At 42.7% G+C, this 16,467-nt stretch overlaps 2 protein-coding genes across 3 annotated transcripts in view; one reads left to right on the forward strand and one right to left on the reverse strand.

Annotated features, from left to right (window-relative positions):
- The window catches only part of LOC112558734 (cell surface hyaluronidase-like), a 9,252-nt gene extending 4,269 nt beyond the window's left edge, over window positions 1-4,983 (forward strand). The window contains exons 11-22 of the mRNA XM_025229361.1: window positions 206-328; window positions 502-712; window positions 1,175-1,390; window positions 1,503-1,611; window positions 1,891-2,011; window positions 2,230-2,397; window positions 2,589-2,751; window positions 3,245-3,298; window positions 3,593-3,680; window positions 3,907-4,012; window positions 4,460-4,644; window positions 4,840-4,983. Coding sequence (XP_025085146.1) covers window positions 206-328; window positions 502-712; window positions 1,175-1,390; window positions 1,503-1,611; window positions 1,891-2,011; window positions 2,230-2,397; window positions 2,589-2,751; window positions 3,245-3,298; window positions 3,593-3,680; window positions 3,907-4,012; window positions 4,460-4,644; window positions 4,840-4,841 — 1,546 coding nt within the window. The 3' untranslated portion in view covers window positions 4,842-4,983. The remainder of the gene's footprint in view (window positions 1-205; window positions 329-501; window positions 713-1,174; window positions 1,391-1,502; window positions 1,612-1,890; window positions 2,012-2,229; window positions 2,398-2,588; window positions 2,752-3,244; window positions 3,299-3,592; window positions 3,681-3,906; window positions 4,013-4,459; window positions 4,645-4,839) is intronic.
- A 6,418-nt stretch (window positions 4,984-11,401) lies between these two features.
- LOC112560603 (putative protein TPRXL) lies at window positions 11,402-15,893 on the reverse strand. Of its 2 annotated transcripts, none has more exons than XM_025232535.1 (4): window positions 15,472-15,893; window positions 14,549-14,738; window positions 14,086-14,334; window positions 11,402-12,884 (listed from the first exon to the last, which is right to left on the reverse strand). In XM_025232535.1, the coding sequence occupies exons 3-4, from the start codon at window positions 14,316-14,318 to the stop codon at window positions 12,428-12,430; spliced, it is 690 nt and encodes a 229-aa protein (XP_025088320.1). In that variant the 5' UTR covers window positions 14,319-14,334; window positions 14,549-14,738; window positions 15,472-15,893; the 3' UTR covers window positions 11,402-12,427. The 2 variants fall into 2 exon arrangements, with proteins under 2 accessions (XP_025088320.1, XP_025088319.1); XM_025232534.1 differs by having other exon boundaries at window positions 14,549-14,780.
- Between the last annotated feature and the right edge of the window lie 574 nt (window positions 15,894-16,467).

The following is a 16,467-nucleotide window of genomic DNA, read 5'->3' on the forward strand; positions in this document are numbered from 1 at the left end:
CATTTTTTATTTGTTAAGGTCACGGCTATGACAAATACCAACTTTATTAATGCCAGTGGATAATTATACTATGAAGTTGTTCTAAGATACAGAAATAAACAAAATAAGATAACAATGTGGACAAGGTTGTGTCACAAATATTTCCATGATATTGTTGCCTTAACCAGCCCAGAAGCTAAGTTTTAGTTGAATAAACTTTCCCCAGTCTGGCGGACTCGCGCGAAGCTTTCTCCGGGGGGACCTCAAGTATGAGCAGCGGGACGGAAGTGACGCACAGCATTTTCATCGGCGAGACGGACAACAATGGCATCCAGTATGAGTCGAGAGTGTGAGTGAATAAGAGACCAAGTGATTTGTGTGTCACAAAGAGTTCCTTGAGTAGGTCAGAATTGATGTAGTTCTTGCAACGCTAAGTGTGTGCGCGTTTTGCATGAGTGTGTGAGAGAGAGAGAATGAAATGTCAGAAAACGTTCCAATCCCGATTTTTGATGTCGTCAAAAGATTAGAAAGTCTGACTGGAATCGGTGTCTACCAAGGACCTAATTTCATCAAGCATAGCTACTTCGACCGTTTCGACACGCAGACCCTGACGGGGTCAGCTGGCAACACCGTGACCCGACACGCCGGCGGCATCAGCTTCAAACGCTCCAACGCTTACCCGACCATGACGTCATGCTACATGCAGAACATCACGTTTGGCTACTGTGACGGGGTGGGTGGTTTTATGTGTTGTACGACTGTCTTGTTTAGGTGGGGTGGTAAACTCGTCTTGATCGCACCGTTGTAGTGCCACCGATCACCAATATCTGTAGATTGGGATGTATGATGTCAACACCCTAAAATTAGGGTGATTATGTGAATTAATTGCTTATTATTATTATTATTATTATTATTATTATTATTATTATTATTATCGGTTGGAGTATCATCATTGTCGTCAGAAATCACATTTACAGAAAGAACAGATGACAGGTCACGTGTAACGTCAGACATGCTGAATATAGATGAAGAAATAAAGAGGAATAAGGGAATAATTGGACCGAAGCACAAAGGAACGCTCGAGGGAAGGAACAGTCAATCAAACTAACGCACGCACGCATGAACGAGCGATCGAACACACAAACGAAAAAATGTTTGACGTAACCGTTGACTAAGATCTGTGGTTCGTTGACAGGAACATGGAGGGAACTGGGTTTTCCATGGCAACGCCTCTGTGTACGGGTGGGAAGAAAGGGACGGAAATCTGGGTATATTCTTGCGCGATGCGGATGGATCTGTGACCGGGACGCCAAACGCGTGTCTCGTCAGGAACTTCCCCTTCTACAAGGGTCCGGAATGTTCCGACCGACCTACCTGGGGCCTGACTGTCTGTCCCTACCGCTACATCAAGGTAAGACATACACAAAGCGGTAACAACTATGTGGTTAGTAACAATCAGAAGGTAAGTACATCAAATAAGCACTCCGAATGTCACTGAATCCTGTTTTGTGTTGTGGTCACAGATGGAAATTCTAGGCGCCGGAGGAAGTCTTTCAAAGCCCAACAAAGACAAGACACCGATGATCATCAGACGAGATGACTCGCCTTATGACAAACCATTTGTCATTGAAGGTCAGTAGGTAAATAAGTCAGTAAGTCAGTGAGTGAGCCAGTCAGTGTGTTGGTCAGTGAGTCAGTGATTCAGAAACACAGCAAAAGAAAGTTAGCTAGTGAAACATCGCTTGCTGGCTGTCATGTTTGCGTGCGTGCGTGCATGTGACGAGTGTTGATTATTCACTTATTCGCAATAAGCAGTGAACAGATAGTCTTGGAACTGGAGAAGGCGTCCTGTCATGTGTCACATCAAAATGAACAAGTTATTTGCTTGTGCACACTCAGATGTCTGTGCAGGTCTCATCAGAAATGAATATCTTCTCCGAACACACAAGTCGTATCTCATCGACTTCAATAACCAACTGACTGACGGAGGCTTCCCAGAATCCATCAGTTTCTCCGGCTATGGTGTAGAGAAGTAAGTGAAAGAACGATATATTTATAAACGGCAAACAAAAACGCACATAAATATTTATTAATTCATCTACAGAAAAATTGACGAAAGCATTCATTAAACTAACGGAGATAAACTTTGATGAAAAAAATCTGTAGATTTGTCTCCATCACCAGCTCCATTTTCTACAAATTTTGTACAGATGGTGTTATGCAAGTGGCGTTGACATGATGTGTTTTCAGAGGTGACGTGGTAAGAGTAGGTATCTGTCAACCCCTGGACGTAGACGGGTACAGTGTAAGGAGCTTCTACCCGGCTGTCATCAAGGACAATGCCACGTGGGCATCGAGTCTGGAGGAGCTGGACGCCGACACAACGGGCAGAGTGTTCTTCCACGACAAGCAAAACGGGTAATGAATCCAAAAGTCTGATAAAATTGTCGAGAACCAGTCAAACACTCCCATCTGTACATATTCCTACAATATGAAGGGCTAGTTTTTAGCAAATATTGCCGAACAATACTTCAGATATCGAAGATGCACAATAGTACAAGGTCTTTTGTCCACCGTGAATAAACACGTAAACACGCCTCTGTGAACAGGATCCTCTTCTTTAAGCTGCTGAGTCGACATGTAAGAACAAACGACACCCAGCTTTGTCCGGGTGGATATTGCTTTCAAGTCAAGTTTGATGTCATAGGCGGCAACCTGAAGAGGATGAGGTCATGTTTTGGCATCTCAGTGCCACCCTATGTTGACAACACTGTGAGTATTTTTAAGTCCTTTCTCTAAAAATTATTTATCTGTCTCGGACAATATTTGTTGATATTTCTCTTATTGTTTACAATTGCAGAGCGCAGTGTACATGCACGCACGCGTTTACACTATACAAGTGTACAAACATCAGGTGTGAAGACAGAGAACTGAGCATATGGCCACACCTGTGTTGTGATGGCATTGAAGTTCATGTAATTTTTTTGAAAGTTAGTTTTCAAACATTAACTCTTGGTTCAATCCGAGACAAAGGCGATGTGATAAAACGTTCCTGAGGGTCAGGTGATCAAAATGTCATCGCACGTGAACCATATGTCTAGTCAACCCTCTATTTCTGTCAACGATACGACACATCTTTGTCTTTGAGTTTCTTGATGTTGATTTACTTCTCGTGTGTGTGTGTGTGAAAACAAAAACAGAAAGAGATAAAGGATGAGTTTCTAATCGGTTCTAACAGATTATGTCTTTGTTTCCACTTTATCAGCCCAAACCACAAGTTCCAGAACCAAAGCCGTGTCCTGGTCACGCGTCTCCTGAGGTACAGCTCTTTATTTCATGGTTCACTGAGTTAGCTCAACACGAGAGACTGAAATTCAGGCTTTAGACAAGGACGGAATAGGCTGAAAATCCAAAACGAGTTTATGATATGTAAAAAAAATGGTACATTGTATGACCTCTTGGGTGGCTTAACTAAACACAAGGAGGGAAATAGTTGTGAAGTGTAGAGGTGACGTGCACTGTAGAGTGAGAGAAACTGAAGCGTGACGTGTGTAGTGTGACAAGGACTACAAGGTGGTACATATTATGAATTCATAGACTTGTGACATTACAGGGCCTTGGAGCACTGGACTGGTCTAAAGTGGGTTTTGTTTCCCATGAAAAGTACTCTGTCCAATGCAACAACTCTTCAAGTGGTACAGGTAAATGTGTGTGTGTGTGTGTGTTTGTGTTTGTGTGTGTGCTTGCATGATTAATAAGACCTTACTCCACGTTTAGTACAAAATTAACAAGACTTTCTCTATGTTGTGTACCGTCTACAGAATAAAAATCATTTCATTTGCATAAGCTCTCGCCTTCCCACTTTACAGTCCATCAAACACACACACATCAAGCTACATTCACCTTTTTCTGACTGCTTTTGTTCAGTGACTTCATCGACGGTGGTGGGCTGCTTCGTGGAGAAATATGCAGGTCTTCAGAATGAGACGATCATTCTAGGAAACTCCATGACAAACCGCTGGTGCCTAGAGAGGTGTGTGAGCTGTCTTTCTTAGAAGAAGTTGCAGATGTTGCTGTGTGTATGCATGAATGTACAGGTTGATGCATGAGCCGCTGGACACCGTTTGAAAGAAAGTAGTCACAGACAAGCAATGAATCTTTGCATTTGAGAAAAAAGGAATAAAATACTGGTATCAGGACAGGAATATTATTTTTCTTTTCATAAAAAGCTTAGCTGCTTCAATTGTGACTAATAGATTGGATCGAGTTATTTAGGCACGTACAAAAAAAATTCAATAATAATATTCAATAATAAAGAAATGAAACAAATTAATTAATTTTAATTAACACGCTATAAAACTAATTATTTTTTGGAAAATATCTAATATTTTATCTTAACTGGAAAACATTAAACCAGTCCGGAAGTGCAACGGAGGCCTACTCTGTTTATTATTTATCTACTATTGTTTATTGCCCACAGGTGCAAAGGTCGCGGCTACGCATACGCAGGCCTTTTACGAGGCGACCGTTGCGTTTGCGGTAACACTCTTGACCGGCAACCACAAAGTATGGCGGACCCACAATTGTGCCGAAAGTACCCATGCTCTGGTGACGTCACGGAGTTCTGTGGTGGGATTAAAGAAGTATACGTCATAAAGACAGAGTGTAAGTGCACTCCCTTCCCCAACACACACTTTAAGTAATTTTTTTCTTGTAAACTACCTGTTAATCTTTTCTTTTGTCGATGTTATTGGTTTTGTTGCTTTCCTGTTTTGCTACTAGTATATTGCCTGATGAACCACTCACCAATCTGTGACAGATTACATTGGAAGTGGTTTTGTTACTTTCGTCTCATTTCAGAAGTTCTACAGTTTGTCGGACATGTTTCTGGAAGAAAAGTTCTTTCCGGAGTCTGTCTCGCTGACTTTCAGACCGCCTGCGGCAAGTCTGTACCTCCTGGCACTCCACAGTGAAATACGAATGTTGTTTTACTTTTTGTATGTATAAAAAAAAATACAAAAACAAACAAGCGAATAAATTAATTTCAAAAAGCCAATAAATGAAAGAAACTATTATTCTTGTCTCAGCATTATTTCTTTTTTCTGATGAAATTGGAATCTTATTGCCTCCTCGGTGAAAATTGGTGTCCATGGCGAAAAGCGTTTCAGAAGAAAATTGTTTGTAGACCTGTAAAGTTCATGAAATAAAAATTCCACTGCGTTGTGTGAGTGTGCGTGTTTTACTTTGAGCCTGCAACTAAGGCGATATCACGGCAAAGCATCCAGCCTCTCAACAGACGTCACACACAGAAAAAGAGCTGAGTGCCGAAGATAAGATTTGAACCCAGGACAGCCCGTCCTAACTGTATAGATGACAGGCGCTAACCTTCGCGACGACGGACCGCCTAAAAGAAAGAGAGAAAAAGAAAGAAAGAAAGAGCGTTTTTGTACGTGTGTAGGTTCGTGCATGTAAGAAAATTAAAGAAAAAAATAATAAAAGGAAATAACTACTGCTCGCATTTGACACTTTAAAGAACAAATAGAAATGTCAAGTCCAGTGAGATCGCGACAGTTAAATGAAATAAAATGTCATGCACTAATCTCAAGGGATAATCGTACACCTCATTAAAGAATAACGGGAAGTCTATCTATATCTATCTATTCCTCTTTGTGCATCAGGTTGCACATAAGGCCTCAACCAGAGTCCGCCACCGATGTCGATCGGCTGAAACCCGCTCTAGGTGACCCCATGTCCAGCCCTTTCCTTTCATCTCCCTTTCCACTGTTCTTCTCCAAGTTTCCTTTGGGCGGCCTCGTTTTCTTCGGCCGTCTGGAGTCCATCGTAGGGCGACTCTGGAAAGGTCTGCTGTCTGCTGGCGGAGCACATGTCCAATCCATCGCCAACGCCTTCGTTGAACCTGCGTGGTGATGGACTCGGTTTCACTTCTTCGGTGGAGTTCTTCGTTGGTGATGGTGTTTGGCCAAATGATGTTAAGTATGCGCCTGAGGCATCTGTTTTGGAAGACGTCAAGCTTGTTACTGATGGTTTTGGTCATCTTCCAAGATTCTGATCCGTAAAGGAGGGTGCTGATCACATTTGACTTGAAGATTCTCAGCTTGATCTTCTGGCTGATGTTTTTTGCCTTCCATGTGCTCCTGAGTGAGGCAAAGGCCTGACTGGCTTTTGCCAGTCGGGCTCGAATCTCCACCTCCGCATCCCCAGTGTTTGACATTTTGGACCCAAGATAGGTGAAACTGTCAACTTCCTCAATCTCTTCTCCATTTAGTTTGATGCTGTCTTGGACTCTGGCGTTCACTCTCATACTGTTAGTCTTTTTTGTGCTGACCTTCAAGCCAAGGTTTCCAGCTGTTTCTGAGAAGGCCTTTGTTTTTTCCTGCATGTCTTGGTGGCGGTGTGACAGCAGGGCAATGTCATCAGCAAAGTCCAAGTCTTCCAGTGCTGTTGTTGCTGTCATAGTCATGGTCCATCTGAGCCCTCTCCTCTCGCTGTCGGTGGAAGTCTTCATGATCCAGTCCATGGCCAGGATGAAGAGGAACGGCGACAGAATGCAGCCCTGCTTCACCCCGGTACTGACGTTGAAGGGGTCTGTGAGCTCCGTGTCACAGACAACCTGGGATTTGAAATCGCTGTACAGCATTGCAATGACCTGAACAAGTTTTGCAGGGACTCCGTAATGCCTCAGGATCTTCCATAAGGACTCGCGGTGGATGCTGTCAAAAGCCTTCTCCAGGTCGATGAAATTGATGTACAGCGGTGTGTTCCATTCGTTGCTCTGCTCCAGAATCTGTCGCAGAATGAAGATGTGTTCGGAGCAGGATCGCCCAGGGCGAAATCCTGCTTGCTGTGGTCGGAGGTCTTTCTCAAGAGTTGCCGTCAGTCTTGACAAAACAATCTTGCTGAAGACCTTGCTGGTGAGGGAAAGAAGTGTTATGCCCTCCAATTATTGCAGTCTCCAAGATCTCCTTTCTTGGGTAACTTGAAGATGAGCCCTGTCTTCCACGCAACAGGGACCTGCCCTGATTCCCAAATTTGCCTGAAGATTTCAGTCAGCTTGGGAGCTGTCACATTCACGTCTGCTTTCAACATCTCTGCTGTTATTCCATCTGCCCCTGGTGCTTTGCCGCTCTTCATTGTCTTGACTGCTGCTGTCACTTCTTCCAGGCTTGGTGGTCTGTGCAGATGTCAAGGTCTATAGCTGCTGGCTGGATGTCTGCAAGCTGAGGGGATCTGGTCTGTTCAGAACCGACTCAAAATGCTCCCTCCAGCGCTGTAGTTTTCCTGCCTCTCCCTCGACGACATTACCGTTCACGTCTTTCACTGGCACATCACTGTTCTTAAACCCGTTGTTTAGCTGTTTGTTTATCTTGTACAGTGTCTTCAGGTCATTTTTACTTGCTGCATTTTCTGCTTCATCTGCCAGTTTCTCTATGTGATATCTTTTGTCGGTTCTTGTCATCCTCTTTACCTCTTTGTTCAGTTTTGCATATCTTTGTCTGTGTTGTTCCTTCAGGCGTTCAGATCTGGTGCTGTTGATTCTTTGTTTGGCTGACTTTCTCTCTTCTATCTTCCTCCATGTCTCTTCTCTGATCCACTGTTCTTTCTTTTTCCGTTGGAAGCCCAGTATTTTCTCTCCTGATTCCTGTAAGACTCGATTGAAGTCGTCTAAGGTCATCTCTTGTTGGTCTCCTAGTGCCTGGAACCTGTTCTTTACTTCCATAGCAAAGGCCCTTTCGGTGGCTGGATTTTTTAGTTTGCCGGAGTCCACTCTCTGCTGACGTGCCTGTTTTCCTCGTGATCGACGCAGCTTCAGAGAAACATTAATTTTAGATAAACGTGAATGGCTATCACAAGAGTGTGGTCACTGGCAATGTCTGCTCCTCTGTAGGCTCTAACATCTTGAAGTGAGCTCCTCCATTTTCGGTTGATGATGACATGGTCTATCTGGTTCTTTGTGATCCCATCTGGTGATGTCCATGTTGCCTTGTGGATGTCTTTGTGTGGGAAGAGTGTGCCTCCAATCAGTAGGTTGTTTTCTTCACAAAAGTCTGCCAGTCTCTCTCCGTTGTCATTGATGGTTCCGATTCCATGTTTGCCCATGACATGCTCCCTGCAGGTGTTGTCACTTCCCACCTTGGCATTGAGATCGCCGATGATGAGCAACATGTCGTGGGCTGGAACGCTTTCTGAGGCTGCCTGGAGCTGATCGTAAAAAGCATCCTTGTCTTCTGCCTCAGAGTCATTTGTTGGTGCATAGCAGGCTAGCACTGTCAGCTTGGTGTACTTGGAATGGAATCTTGCTCTCAAAAGCCTGGGTCCATAAGGCTTCCATTCCAGCAGTGCCTTTTCCGTTTTCTTGTTGAGGAGTAGAGCTACTCCTTCAGAGTGCTGAGCGTCTGATCTTCCTGAGAACAAGATGGTATGTCCTGACGCTAGTCTCCTCTTTCCCGTGCGGGTCCATCTGACCTCACTGACTCCCAGGATGTCCAAGTTGTAGTTGTCAAACTCCTTGACTAATTGGAGCATCCTGCCAGTCTGGTACAAGGTCTGGACGTTCCAGCACCCCACCCTCAACTTCTGCCTCGGCTTCAGTAAATCCGCTGTCGGGGCGCCAGCTCCCTTTCGGGTTTGGCTGTCGTCCGTCATTAGTCCAGTCACCTGGTGTGCTTCATTACCTTCGCCATCTGTGACGAGTTCTCTGGTTTTAGTTTCTGTAACAGGATTTTTTTTACATGGTGGGGTTGTTAGCCCTACCACAACCTATTTTACCTCTAGGTGAGGTGTCCACCTTAGTCGCCTCTTACGACATGCCTGGCTGGATGGCAGGGACCCTATTCTTGCAATGCTTGCTAGGCAAGCATACCCCGGGGTCCCACAGGGGAACGGGAAGTATTCTGGGGAATATATTAACGATGTGAGAACAAAGAGAATTTATGAACAGACTTGTAATCAGACTCTCACAGGGGTCTGACTCCATGAAATTTTTGGGATAATTTTGTTTTAGTTTGCAAGTCGGTGATATCTGGAAAAATCTCTCAATAGCCAGGCTTGCTAACAGGTGTCATATAAAGATATTGTCCCTAGGCAAAATCTGAACCCATTATGTTTTAGTTTTGACTTCAGTGTTGACAAGGAATGGTTTAACCACTACACTACCGGGCGCCCACCCTAACACAAAGTATTTGGGTGTAGACGTGTGAATACCTTTGACAAGTAATATTCTGGTGTATCTCCTTTATAAATTAAGTTAATAAAATTCTATTCACAAAATAGACTAAAAAAGCGTACACTAAATACAAGTAATTTTAGATAAACGTGAAATTTTAAACACACACAAAACTGTCACCAGAGGCACAAAGACTAGTTCTTTGCATCTTTTACCTTTATATCTTTCACCTCTTTTCTTCACAGCGGAAGTTAGTCTTTCACTATGAAATGACATTCGGGCTCACAACTGTTATGTGTCAGGCAGACAGACAGACAAACGGCCAGACAGACACCAGGATCAGAGACTTCTCCTCCATCAGCTGCAGCCAAGCCATCAAACTGCTAGGCTTGTGACATGACACAACAGCGAGTTCTGTCAGACAGTCACGGACGTTTCACAACACATCGCCGGGTGGGACCCTCGGCGTCACGAGAACCATTTGTCTGCACCCGTGAGAAGGGCTTTGCTGCTTATTCGGAAATTTTTACGAGAACATTTTTTTCAAATAAATGTTCCTGCTATGATTTATTAAATGTCATGAGGATAACCAAGGAAAATAACCTCGTTCCGTCGCGAAAAGTACATTTCTGTACATTGGTATACCTCCTCACTCTGTCTTCTTAATTTAAAGACTTACAAAGAAACCTAAAGTTTAACTTTTTATAACGAGCTGAGGGACTGTTAAACTGTGAACTATTTACATTTATATAAACCCTTATGTATTAGACAACCAGTCACGTGATCAAGGTGACCTACATAGCAGAAACGAAAAGGAGGCCGATGGGGGAAAGATAAGGTCCGCTTACACTCTGTCTTCATGATGTATACTTCTCCTACCACAGACTTTAGTGACGTTACCAAAGCATGGGTACTTTCGGTTCAATTGCAGGTCCGCCATGTTTTGTTGTTTCCGCAAACGCAATGGTTTCGTCGGGAAAGGCCTGCGTAAAGAATGAAAAATGAAAAAAAGAGCAGCTTCATAACAAGAAAAAAAAAAGAGGAGGTTTAGAAAAAGAAAGAATGTTAGCATCTTAAGTTGTCGCCAGACAAGACAGGGGAGGTGATAAAGCAGGTGATTATATTTCTTGCCATTGCCTTGCTACATCAATTGTGATGTTAATGACCCACAAAAGTAAGCCCATTAAAGTGCCAAGACTCTTCAGGCTGAGCAAGAAGTGTATTTTTGTCTAGTTTTTTTTATATAAACACACACATACTCCCTTTGCTCGGTATGAAAAGATTCCCAGGTCATTCCCAAGGCAGCAATCCCTGTTCCTTCCACGTGCAGGTCTGGCCGGACACGAACCGTCCAGCCATAGTCCCGTCACCACGATGACGTAGCACAGCGCTCCATCCAACAAGACACAGTCTTCCCTCGTGATTACCTGTAGTTGCTGAAATTCAGACATGGTATAAAATTCTATAAATTTGTTCAAGTAATTTTGTTTGTCCAGTTAATGTCATTATTTAATAGTCTGTCATGCCAGCAACCGGGCGGTGTTTATAGTCAATTGCTTCATTATCGCTGATAGTTTTCATCGTGCAGGTTCTCTCTATATATATAATAGAGAGAGGTAGTGTGTGCACAAAGAAGTGTTTAGAGTATAAATAAAACGTTAAAAATTAGTTTAATACCACTTCGTGTAGCTTCTGACTTTATCAAAAACAATATGATGAACAACAACAACAACAACAGCCAAAGAATAAAAACAGCCAAAGAATAAAAAGAGCAAAAGAAAAAACAAAAAAAGAGCAAAACCGTCGACAAATAAAACAGGAGATGAAAAAGAATTCATCGACATGTGGATAAGCAGGTATGTTTATCACTTGATACATAGGTAGAGGGTAGGTTTGTTAAGAAGAAGCATTATATAAAAGTTTTGTATCACTAGAGCAACAGATGAATCAAACAGTCGTACACTAGTATGTCAAGAGGAAAAGTGATAATTTATGTTTAGACATCATGTTATTATTTTCGAGTGAGAGAGAGAACTATAGATAGAATTAAAGAGAGCGAGAGAGAAGGAAAAGGATGAAGAGAGCATACCAGTTGTCATCTGTCATGTCTTCATGTTTTAAGACGCGGAAAGAAGTCCTTCATGTCCTTTCACATGGCGACAGTTAAATAAAATGGATGCCACACACTAATGTCCCCTAAGTCAGTCATTCTGTCAGAATAACACAACATAGCATAACTCGTGAAAATATGCAAACTTTATTGTAGTGTCCGAGTTCCTTTCTCACCCTCTTTTTCCTGCATGTAAAAAATGAGTTTGCACGCTTTCCAGCACAAAAGCATCTTTGAGAGCAAAGCCATCCATCACACCTAGCACCACATTAACTATGGGTCTTTAGGTCTTATTTTCACTGCGGGCTTCTTTGTTCTTTGGAGTAGTTGGACAGGGTTGTCTCTCCTCCCTGCGTCTTTCACCAGTTTTTCATGTTAATACATAATTATTTTCACACAAGATCCCTCTTTCATAAAACACACACACACACACACAGAAGAAGATACACGCTCGCATGTAGAACACATCTGTTATTTGCATGCATGCACGAGCTCTGATACTTCCCTCCCCCCAGGCAACATTGCCAAAGAAAAAACTTTAGTTGATAATTATGTATGCATTTCTGGTTCACAAGACTTTGTTTATGAAACTTTGCTTTTTAAAACACCCTCGTATAAAAGTGAAGTTAATCAAAGCACGCGTAGACTTACAAAACAACCAGTCCTCGCTACCCTCTTACCAGATATATTGAATGCTTCCTGTTTGACGGTGCATTCAATTTCATTCAATTTCACAGAGATACACATTTTTCAAAAGACTTTTTTGGTTGCTAATCTACTGCACAGCCCTTTAAGGAAAACAAATAACAATTGTAATCAATAACAGATTTTTTAATGTTTTCCTTACAAACATGAATAACTATTGCGCACAGACAGCTTCTTGAAGGGCATCCAGCAGAAAACATTTTTTTTTAAAGGGAGATAAGCTGCCATTTATTCAGTCACATCCTTTATCACTCCGGTTTAGGAGACAGTTTTATAAACGACGTATAAAAGGCATCACCAATCCACAGAAAGGGAACATTATATTTCTGTATAATATTTGTAAACACGTTGGAAGTAATTATGTCATTACTAGTCCGGCAAGCTATCAGAAAACCTCTGAACAAGTTTCCGACCCAACCGCCATGACAGTTTGTTCGAAGAATGTCCAGCTAGCCCGCTCGATTTTGCAGAGATGCGAGAACGTTGCCCAGCCTGGCCATCAGAGCTGCTCGGGTCGCAGAATTCATGTTTAAGGCAGCCGCTGGGTTTAGTCTAGCTGGCAAAGAACCTGGTACCTGCATTGGCAACGACGAACTTCCGGTTCCCCCGGAAGTTCCCGTGTTGCTGCTCGCCTTGTCTGATCCGTAAGGCAAGGCTGGGACGGCAGAAAAATGAGAATGGGATGCTGCTGCTGCTGATGATGACGACGACGACGATGACGATGATGCGGGAGACGGTCTGCTTTGGGATAAAGCTGGTTGTTGCCCTGTCTTTGTTGAGGAAGCTTGCTGAGCTCCGACAGACAGTGCACTGAGCGGGACTGAAGGCTGGGGCTGGATCTGGGGCTGAGGCTGGAGCTGGGGCTGGGGCTGTGCCTGTAGTTGATTTAACCCAGCAGCAGGGATGCTGAAACGCCAGCAAAAATAACCACTGAATGCTACAACATGCATCAAAACAGAATGAAAACCTATTTGAACATGTCATGCGGTAACTTTCAGTAGGACAACTCAACAAAAAGTTTAAACTAAAGTTGATTTCGTGTCCCTAGCTAGAGACCACTTAAGTAATTGAAAAGTTTGTTAGTTGTTGACTGTTTTTAATATTTGTAAATACATGTATATGAATTGTATGCATTACAAATTTATGTATGGTAAGGATATAAGACAGCCACCTCTGCTGACTTTGGGGTTAAGACACAGAATGGACGCCTGTGCAAGCCAAATTATTAAATGAGCAGTGTGGGTAATAGATTTGTCACCTGGCCAATACAGGCTTCATAAATTTCTAATTATTTCGATTATAAGTAATACAAGTGATCTATATATATATATATGACACACCTTAAAAATATTCTTGAAGTCTAAACTTGGCTTTGGCATTAGTCTACATTCCATATGATAACTTAAGCAGCAATGATTCATAAACCCATATACATTCCCCCATTCTACTCTCTCCCCCTGTACCACAAACAAGCATACATTTCCCATTTCATCCTTGAAATACATGCAGTTCGCACTTTGGACGAACCCGTGAAATGGGTTTTGGGGGGAGTTGGGTGTTTAATTAAATGTCCTGACTTACAAGCGCTGCCTGGGTTGGCATAAACAAATGGTTGGCTGGGTAGGATGGGTCACTGACGGTGTTTCTAGCTGTGTGAATGAAACCCACATCTTAAAGAGAGGCTTACCTCACAATACCCGTAGTGTTGTAGTCTGTGTGTTCAGTCTTGTCTCTCTCGGGTATAAACAAGAATGATATGGCTTTTTCTGGGATGGAGAGACTTTACCTCCATTCTACATTTAGAGCCCCAGGGACTTTTTTGCAGCCCTAATTATGGACTGGAGCGCAAGAAGAGAGGGATAGAAAATGCATGAAGAGGCTGCTTTCTGCATTAACACCTGGGCCTTAACTATTGAGGATCGGATGATTGCTTAAGATCTCGCATCCTGCCCTCATAATTTCTCGCTGGACGTGACACTTGTTTCCATGGCAAGACTAGCAGTTACTTGGAGTAAAACGGCCTAGAGCCAGAGATTTTTAAAAAAAATGCACTCCGATTGGCTCTTAACAGGAAAGAGGGAAACAAAAGATTAATTAAGCCACTTACCTGGCTGAGCAGGGGTTCCCACCGGTGGCCATGCACTTCTCCACGCATGCGTCCACGCTGGCGAAGGAGGTGGGCGGCACGCACTGGTACTCGACCTCCATGTACTTGAGCACGTCAGGACACGGGTCAGACAGGAAGGTCGCCGTGTCCACCAGGACCTCACACATGAACCTCCCTTCACACCGGTACCGCATGTACTGGGTGGCGTCCGTCTTGCACATCTTTTGCAGCATGAAGTTGTCGCCACACCTGTGACAGCGTTCAGCAAAGATTGAAAGTTTTGCAGGCAAGAGGTAGTTGGTTGTCAGTGGGGTGCTGGTAGATTTTCCTTGGATTTCTTTTATTTTCTTTTTTGCTTTTTATGGTGGGTGGGTGATCTATATGTATACATTCTATTGGATTTCAAAATACTTGCATTTCATTATCTTTGCAAGTGTTAGCAAGTGTGGTGAGCTCTACTCACTTGAATACACTCCCCGGTTGGCGGCCGAACTTGGCAGAAAGGATGAGACTTGGCCCGTGTAACACTGGATGACCAGCATGTCGCCTTCGCACGCGTAGACCGAGTAGCCGAGGGCGAGAGCTGACCACTGCAGCGTCACTAGCGCCACCAGGCACGCCTTGCTCAGCATCTTCTCCTCAGTCTTGATGATCTGCGATATTGAGGTCGCAAGCTTGCTCGTATGCAGTTGGCCCTGTATATTTAATGAATATGTTTATGAAGGGGGGGGGATGAACTAAACGACCAAATGTACCAACATTAAGTTATGGTAAGTAGAGACAACGTTGTTAATAGAATGGATTTACATTTTTTTCCTTCCGTTCAACTTTCTTAGGACCAATATAACTTTGAATAACCACGACCACGGGAACCAAAAGGAAATTGAGATAAATTACACAGTTTTATAGAATCAAATTAGCACTTAATCTGCAGAGTAATGCCGATGTAAAGAGAGAAGAAGAAGAGTAAGCATCGGCTGTTCTTTGTCTGTAAGTGATGTAAAAGGAAAATGTTTTATCAAGTTACATAACGATAACAAGTAAAAATGAAATTTCTGAAAACTAAAAATTAAAAAGTAATGCCAGACAGAAAAAAATGCTCATATTTTACAACTGTTTTTCCAAAATGAGTGTATGATTTTCGGGTATGTCTCATGTGCTAAGTAATTTTAATGTTCACCAGGTTCTTCCCTGAAAAGTAAGAATATTCTAGTTTGCATTTCTTTTCTCGTTCGTTTGAAATACCTAAAATATCAGTATAATACTTTACACAGATAACCTTAGCTTTTTTTTTTTAACGGCAAGACTTGTTCTTTCAAATTTTAAACAGAGTACAGTATTTGACCACATGGCAAGGGGAAAACTTATTAAGTCAAGGCCACTCACCCCTCACTCAGAAACTTTTCACAACTCTGCTGCTCGCGAATTTTTCGCCAGACACTCAGACATTGCAAGTTTTATACCGTCTCTCAGGGCTGTCAGATTCTTGGGGCTCGAGGGTGCATGAGGAAGGGACGGAAAGCAACAGATTTAAGTCAGGGCGTAAACAATCGCAGTCACGTGACACAATAAATTGTGACGTCGCTGCAAGATGACAGATGCTTCCTGACTGCTCACGCCAACTTTAAATGCTAAATACTCTTCCCGGTTGGTGGCCTAATTTGGCAGAAAAAAGAGGATTTGGTCGATGTGACTCTGGATGACCAGTATGTCGCCTTTGCACCCGCAGACCGAGACGTGAGTTGACCACTGCAGCGACCCTAGCGCCACCACTTCTCGAGCAACAGGTCAAAGGTTATCCCCTCCTCTGTGATGTTTTCTGTTGGCAGCCATCTCCATTCAGGCTGAAGTTTTTTGGGGTTTTTTTTTTCGTTTTTATTTTTTTTTTCGTGTTGTTTTCACAATTATGAAGATATCAAGTTTTTTTTTTTTTTTGTTTTTTTTTTTTGTTGGTATATTGTGTATGTCAGTGTGAAGAAAGTATGCGTTATTATTTTTTAATAGTAAAGAAGAAACAAATTCTAGTACTTACTGGAGAACTGCGCACATTTCTCGAAAAATCAGTTATTCAGAGCTGTTTTATGGCTGATGTTTATCTTCAATTTGCAAGTGGTGACAAGTTTTTCTTGACATGCATGCTTCTTCAAATTTGATTATTTTAGCATCTTATGAAAATATATTCTGGCGGCTTCACGTATTTTATTGGAACTAACAAGACCCAAAAAAATGAGAACGACCAAGGAACACCTGACCCCACCAGCTCGAGACAGACGGGAAAAAATCTCCTAGAGCCAGATACAAAGTAAAGTACATGTTAAAGATGATTAACGAGCTTTTGATGGCCTTTTACAGAAGAGAGAGAAGAGAGGAGGGAGAAAAGAA

This window comes from Pomacea canaliculata, linkage group LG3 (assembly GCF_003073045.1).
Source record: "Pomacea canaliculata isolate SZHN2017 linkage group LG3, ASM307304v1, whole genome shotgun sequence".
Lineage (NCBI taxonomy): Eukaryota > Metazoa > Mollusca > Gastropoda > Architaenioglossa > Ampullariidae > Pomacea > Pomacea canaliculata.